This window comes from Pollachius pollachius (genome assembly GCF_949987615.1).
Source record: "Pollachius pollachius genome assembly, chromosome: 4".
NCBI lineage: Eukaryota > Metazoa > Chordata > Actinopteri > Gadiformes > Gadidae > Pollachius > Pollachius pollachius.
In genome coordinates, this window is record NC_136937.1 from 4,912,581 (window position 1) to 4,920,080 (window position 7,500).

Genomic DNA, 7,500 nt, shown 5'->3' on the forward strand with positions numbered 1-7,500 from the left:
CTCCGTCAGGGAAGAGAGGTCATGTCTGGCACCATCACTGAGTTACAGACAGACAGACAGACAGGCAGACAGACAGACAAGAGAGGATTGTTAATAATCATCACGAGGAAATTATAATATGTATGGAACGGAATCTTTTGAGAAGACACATTAGACCCAATGACCACAGATTTTGACTCGCTGACACACGATAAATCCCAAACAAAACACACATACTCAAACACAAACAGACACAGTCACACACACACATACACACACAGACTGACCTGTCGCCGCCGTACAGTATCTCCAGCTGATTCTTGTCAATCTTTTCTTCTTTGCCTGAGGCGGCTAACAGAGAGAACAGAGAATCAAACATTGTGTGGAGGAGAGAGAGCCGTCCAGCCCATAAAAACCTTAACATATATAACAGCATTATACACGTTTGTGTAATTCATCTCTTTAAAGGATCAATTCATCAATTCAATAAATGTTTACATTTTAAATTTTAATTATTGATTTGCCGCTTGGCGAACCAATCATTTTCAACAAATATTCTTGATTCATTAATTAGTAATTAATCGTATTTTATCATCTTTTCCTAAAAATGTTTTTATTTTTATTCAGGCGCTGAAAAGGGCCGCCCGTACCGCTGTCCTCGTAGGGGGCGTCGCCCGTCTCCTCCGAGTCCAGGTGGGCGTCGGCCAGGCCGGTGCCAATCAGCTGCTGCAGGACGGCCTCGGCGATGGGCATCACCATGGCCGTGGTGGAGGTGTTACTCAGCCACATGGAGAGGAAGACCGTGCAGCACATGAACCCTAGGACCAGCCTGGGGGAGGGAGGGGAGAGGGGGGGGGGGGAGGGAAGAGATGGGAAGAGAGAGAGATGAGGGGAGTGAAACATAGGGAAAGAGTGAAGGGGGGGGAGAGAGAGAGAGACAGCGAGAGAGGAAGAGAAAGGAAGAGGGAGAGAGATTGGGGAGGGAGAGAGGGAGGGGAGAGACAGAGAGAGAGAGAGAGAGAGAGTGAAAGGTATGGGGGAGAGACAGAGAGAGAAAGGGAGAGAGTGAGAAAGAGACGGGGAGAGATGGGGAAAGAGAGACTCAATATTTGTTTATTTCAACAGCATCAATCTATGAGAGAACACCCTGTATCTAGGAGAATGTGTGCATGCGTGCGTGCGTGTATTTCAGTGTGTGTATGCGTGTGAATATGTGTGTGTGTGCGTCTGTGTGTGTGCGTGTGTGTATGCATGTGTGTGTGTGTGTGTGTGTGCGTGCGTCCGTGCGTGCGCCTGCGTGTGTGTGTGTGTGTGTGTGTGTGTGCGTGCGTGCCGTCCTCACATCCCGGGCTTGGCCCCGGCGATCATCACCATGCGCAGGGCGATGCGCTTGTGGAGGTTCCACTTCTCGATGGAGGCGGCCAGACAGATCACCCCCATCAGCAGCAGGGTGGTGTCCTTACAGTACTCCGCTGCCACCTGCACACACACGCACACACACACACACACACACACACACACACACACACATTAATCAGGGGTACACACCCAGGAGGCAGTTATTACAGATACGACAAATACAGAGAAAGAGAGAGCGAGGGAGAGACAGAGGGAGAGACAGAGGGAGAGACAGAGGGAGAGACAGAGAGAGAGAGAGCGAGGGAGAGACAGAGGGAGAGACAGAGGGAGAGGTCTTGAGATGGCCCAGTGCCGGTCAGTAAACAGGAAGTGGGTTAAATCAGGGGCCGCTAAGTGTGAAGCATTGCCTAAGTCTCTATTTGGGAGGGCTTAGTGACTAAACTCCATCACAAGAGGCTTAGCCCCACACGGACTGATCTCTCAGCCCCCCCACAATGGGGTCGGGGCACATGACAGGGGTCTCCCCTTATGAAACCCGAAGTTACATAAAAGTTGCATATTGAAAAAACAAACCAAAACAAAAACGACAAGAACTTGCTCGGCTAAAATGCTAGCTATAGAAACGAATTACATAAGTTAGGGATGATGTACAGTAAGCAGGTCTATATTGTTAACATTATATTGCTTATTATATGACAACTTACTAAAGAAATCATTAATTTCACACAAAAAAAACAAAAAGAAGTTTGTATTAATTTAACAATACGTTAGAAAATGTATCGTTAGATTCAACTCTTCGTACTACTCGTAAATAGCTTCCATAGCAACGGTCTGTAATTCAAAGCAACAGTGTTATTCAGAAATAATAACACTTATTGCTGGACACGTACACACACACACACATACACACACACAGACACACACAGACATGCACACAGACTCTCCTGCACACACACGCACACACACACACACACACACACACACACACACACACAGGTGTGAGATTGTCAGACCCCTGTAGCAGTATTGGATCAACCTCCAGACAGCAGACTAGACTTCACCCACTTTCCTCTGACCTCTCTGAAGTCATACGGTAATGAGGCCACATGACTGGGAGCACATTAACACTCTCCCCTCTACCCCACATCCACAGACCTGTTCACTGCTTCCTTTGGTGTTCAGCTGTGGCTAACTGGGAGTTAAACACAGACCACTGAGACAGCTGGGAATTTCTGTGTTTAGGAACTAAATGTCCCCCCCCCCACACACACAGCGAGCCATCTGCCTTCAGCATTAGTTACCTCTGGTGGCTGCTGATTGGCTAAGCCAGTACAGACTCTTCCTGGGTAGTGCTACGTTAACCTTGATGAAAGCACACTGTTTAATGAATGGATGGATGGGGAGCGAGAGAGAGAGAGAGAGAGAGAGAGAGAGAGAGAGAGAGAGACAGAGAGAGCGAGACAGAGAGAGCGAGAGAGAGAGACAGAGAGAGCAAGACAGAGAGAGAGAGAGAGAGAGAGAGACAGAGAGAGCGAGAGAGAGAGACAGAGAGAGCAAGACAGAGAGAGAGAGAGAGGGAGAGAGAGAGAGAAAGACACAGCGATATCAAGATAGAGCAAGAGAGAGTGAGATACCACCCCCCCCCCCCCAGACTGACGGTCTCACCTCGCTGGACTTGAGCACCCCGAACAGGGGGTAGAGGAAGGCCGGGACCAGGGCAGCGGCCCCCAGCGGGACGGCCTCTGACACCCAGTAGATCGCCGTGACGATCAGGACGTAGGCGCAGCATGCTTCCTGGGGGGGGGGGGGTGATGGACACAAACACACACTGAGTCAGGACATCCCAGAGAGCTTCAGGACATTTACATCTCATTTACATTTGGGACATTTAGCAGACACTTCTTTCCAAAGCGACTTACACTAAGTACATTTGTCAGAAGAAAGAGAAAAAATAAAACGGTAGCTGGAAGGTTGCTAGCTCGATCCCTGGCTCCTCGAGGTGTTGAGTGTCGAGGTGTCCCTGAGCAAGACACCTCACCCTAACTGCTCCCGACGAGCTGGCTGTCGCCCTGCGTTGACTCGGTGAATGTCGGTGTGTGAATCGGTGAATGTCAGGCAGCATTGTAAAGCGCTTCAAGGTTTTGTATTATTGAGGATGTTTTTGTCGTATGAATTCTAGTTAGCATTTTTGCTGATTGAAATTTGCAATTTGGCAAAGGTACACTACCATTGTACAACACGCACGCACGCACGCACGCACGCACGCACGCACACGCACACACACACACACACACACACACACAATAGCTTAGGTTCCTTGAGTCTTTCTGTCTCAACAGCCGTAAGGTAACCATAACAACCAAAGACCAACCATGTGATGTGAGGCCTCCTGAAAACCACCAAGAGACTCATACATCTTTCATGACCTCACCCGTAGGAAGGGATTCAGGATGGTTCTTAAAAACACCCAATGACCTCCCACTTCAGTGTCCTTTGTGCTTTAATTCAAACCACAGAGCAAGGACATCCCAACAGAATTTCGCAGAGGGATTATCGCATTCATAAAGAAGAGGGGTTGTGTCAAATATACCTGGCTTCAGTTTTTAAGAAGCGGGTATATTTAACACAAGGAATTTAGGATTAGGGTTCACTTAAAGCTTTAAACATTCTCCCGAGAACCATCCAATGATGTTTTATCAGTCTTATAAGCTCCAAAGTCCCTCTTAACCCTGGGTGTTGTGGCTCCTTACACAACACCATCCATGTCCATTTCATAACCTGCTTGACCCACGGTTCTGTTCAGGCCTACAATGAGGACCTGATCCGCTGATACCCTGGACTTTGTGCTGGGAAATATCGTGAGTAATATTATGGCCAGGGCACTGGGCTGCGAGGGTATTAGCATGGCCGTCACATGACTCACAATCGGTACGGTGCTAGCATGATACAATGTTAGCGTTACCGTTGAACCAACATGGATGGGAGCTAGCATGTGGCTTTGGCGGTTAGCATTGTGTTAAAATCAGTTCACAGCAGAAAAGGACTTGATACAGGATCCGTCACATTGCTTCAGACGAGGGTTGTGCTAAAACCACTGTCCGAATGTAATCCTTTTTGTGCCAAACAGCAGTGACATCATGTTCTGAATTGGACCAATGGGAACAAAGATCCTGGATCAAGGTTTTCAATGGTGCGACTTTTACAAAGTAATTTCCCGGGAACGGAGCTCATATTGCTGAATCTTTTTCATGGCGCTATCCCCTTGAAATATTTATGATTTTCATTGATTTATTTGTGTCGTGGACACTGCTTTACAATACAGATCAATTTGTCATGACGTGCAGTGGATGGTAATGGAATAAAAATAGATAAGTGTCACTCACAAGCGAGTAAGGTGTTATATTACGGAATACTGCTCCAGGATTCCTCCTGGTAGAGTGTGGCCATCGGGGTTCAAACCCAGAACCTTTCGTCTGAGGGCGGCACAGCAAGCTCCTCTGATGAGCCATGCTGTTTAACGGGATGCGTGAACCTCCGAAACATTCTTACTTTCTCGGGCCAGTGTTGTCGTTTTGGATAACTCAGTGACATTAAATACTTTGGTCAGCAGGAGTTTAGCAAAATGATTCATAATTGCCCGAGTGTGCTGTGGCTCTGAGGGCCCCTTAGCCTGCATTAGAACGGGGGGGATTACAGGGGAGAACAGGGGGGAACAGGGGGCGGAGGTCGTTCCCTCAGACTCTCACCTGGCTGAGGAATCTGCGGACACACGCGGGGTATTGTCCTCAAACACCTCCGAGCCCGGGTCAGCGAACCAGGGGGGGAGCGGTACCTTTGAACACATACTGTCAGGGCCGTAGCCAGGGTTTGATAAATAGTGAGGTGGGCTTCTGGGACCGGATGAGTGAGTGAGCGAGTGAGTGAGTGAGTGAGTGAGTGAGTGAGTGAGTGAGTGAGTGAGTGAGTGAGTGAGTGAGGTAGTGAGTGAGTGAGTGAGTGAGTGAGTGAGTGAGTGAGTGCGTGAGTGAGTGAGTGAGTTGGTGAGTGAGTGAGTGAGTGAGTGAGTGAGTGAGTGAGTGAGTGAGTGAGTGAGTGAGTGTGTGTGGGTGTTTGGCTCGGCTTCGCGGCACACACCAAACATGTCCCACACAAGGCGGACACAGAGAAACGAGTCTCGACCGAATGAAGCCTTTATCCACTCATCTCGGAGAAGTTCTCAAGCACTGATTTTGTACACAGTTTCTATTTAGGTACTCATTTAGGTGTGTCTGTTATCTTCCAGGAACACGCTGAAGAAAAGAATGACGCAGCTGTCAGCCTCTCCAAATATCTCGGGCAACAATCAGCCAGTTTCAGCCCATTGCTACAGGCTAAGTGTTGTTCTGGTGGGGGGATTCCATCACTGCGTGGAGATAATCTCCCATCAGCCAACAATTGATCGTTTGATTGACTTAACGAGTCGCTTAAAAAGACATCTTAGTACACTGTAAAGTACTATCACGGTGCCTTCATCAGCGTTGACAGTGGCGAAGAACAAACAAAACACACTTTGACGGTGGCTATCTCTGTAGCTGTAAGCGTGTGTCGTTGTGCTTCATCGACGGCCCTTGCTAGGCTAACGCGCTCATTTCCCGTTGAGTGTGAGGGATAATGGCTCCTTATCACGTCGCAAAGTATGTTCTCAGAGCAGACTTGTGACCAGAGACAAGAGACAGTGAGGCTCTCAGCCGAAATGAGGGGATGAAAGATTATCTGAAGAACACTGAGACTCTGACAGGCTAAAGGCTCCTAGCATGTTTACCCTGACCTTTACCTTTAATATTGACTTGCTATTTTAAAAGAATCTGTAACTTCTTTTTAATGGAAGATTAGGTAAGAGCAAGATAGGACAGACCCGGTTGATAGTTGCTCAAAGGTGGATTCTGTAGGTCAGATGGTGGAGATAGACGAGGGAAAGATTCTGTTTTGTCATGGGTTTTAGATGATTAATAATAAGCCTTTACTTAAACTATTTTTGTCATTTAATTTGTAAATATATATGAATATATGAATATATATATATATATATATATATATATATATATATTGGTTAGTGTTCATGTAAACTGAACACAAACAAACTCTCTCACACACACACAAACACACACACACACACACACACACACACACACACACACACACACACACACACACACACACACACACACACACACACACACACACAAACACCCTTTGACACCAGCAGCACCAGTGTGTTTGTTCCAGTCCCACTGGGAACTTCTTAGGACTTTCTAAGTACTGACCCAGCAGGGTGCCTGGGACATTCTCACTGGACATCTGAATTTTAACATCCCATAATAAACAAGTTCAACTTTTCAACAACAACAGCAGCAGCAAACAGACAGGAGTCTGTTTTAAAGGTTGAGATAATTCTCATTTTGATAATATCAAAAAAATAAAGAAAATAAAGTACAAAATTTTCATCTAGAAGAGGTGAACCAATAGTGACTGGACGGCCAATCAACAACTGCTAAAGATTTGTCTGCTCCAACATTGAAGGGCATGGACCCAAATGTCTTCAGTCCCCTCTGGACTGAAGCCTGGGGTCTGCAGACTCAGTAACCCCTCACGTGCACCATGGCGGGTTCAACGTCACATGACTGTGGTGGCCAGATCTATATGTGAATTCCGTCTCGAGCCCACTCATCCAAACTGATCTGTCTAGAAGCGTGTGGATGATTGACTCATGAGTGTGTGTGCGTGTCTAGAGGGGAGGGGGAGGGGGGGGGGGGAAATGGACATGATTAGTAGCCTGTTAAGAATCCTTTAACCTTCAACCCCTAGGAATATCAATCCCCTAACGTCTTTCTCTCTCTGTCTTGCACTCACAAACGGGCACGCTTGTGTGCACAAACCCACACAGACATAGACGCGCACACACACGACTGTGCAGAACATATCCAGCAGATGTTCTGTTCTGCTGCAGCTGGGCCCAGTACCGCTCCAAACCCACGAGGCGTCACCTACTCTGCACGCGACTCCCCTCTGGTCACGAGGACACATTCCCGAGGCAGCGTGTGGCCCCCTGCAGCAGCGTGGGGTCCCTGTAGGGCTGCGTGTGTTTCACAATAACAGCACCCGGTGCCAAAACCCTGATTGGTT

The 7,500-nt window shown here is 47.7% G+C and overlaps 1 protein-coding gene across 1 annotated transcript in view; it reads right to left on the reverse strand.

The window, feature by feature from the left end:
- slc13a4 (solute carrier family 13 member 4) overlaps positions 1-7,500 on the reverse strand; it is a gene marked incomplete at both ends in the record, with an annotated part of 16,771 nt that overhangs the window by 8,357 nt on the left and 914 nt on the right. Inside the window, 5 exons of the mRNA XM_079734932.1 lie at positions 1-37; positions 267-330; positions 630-808; positions 1,322-1,458; positions 3,004-3,132. The exon at positions 1-37 is cut by the window's left edge and continues 24 nt beyond it. Coding sequence (XP_079591058.1) covers positions 1-37; positions 267-330; positions 630-808; positions 1,322-1,458; positions 3,004-3,132 — 546 coding nt within the window. The remainder of the gene's footprint in view (positions 38-266; positions 331-629; positions 809-1,321; positions 1,459-3,003; positions 3,133-7,500) is intronic.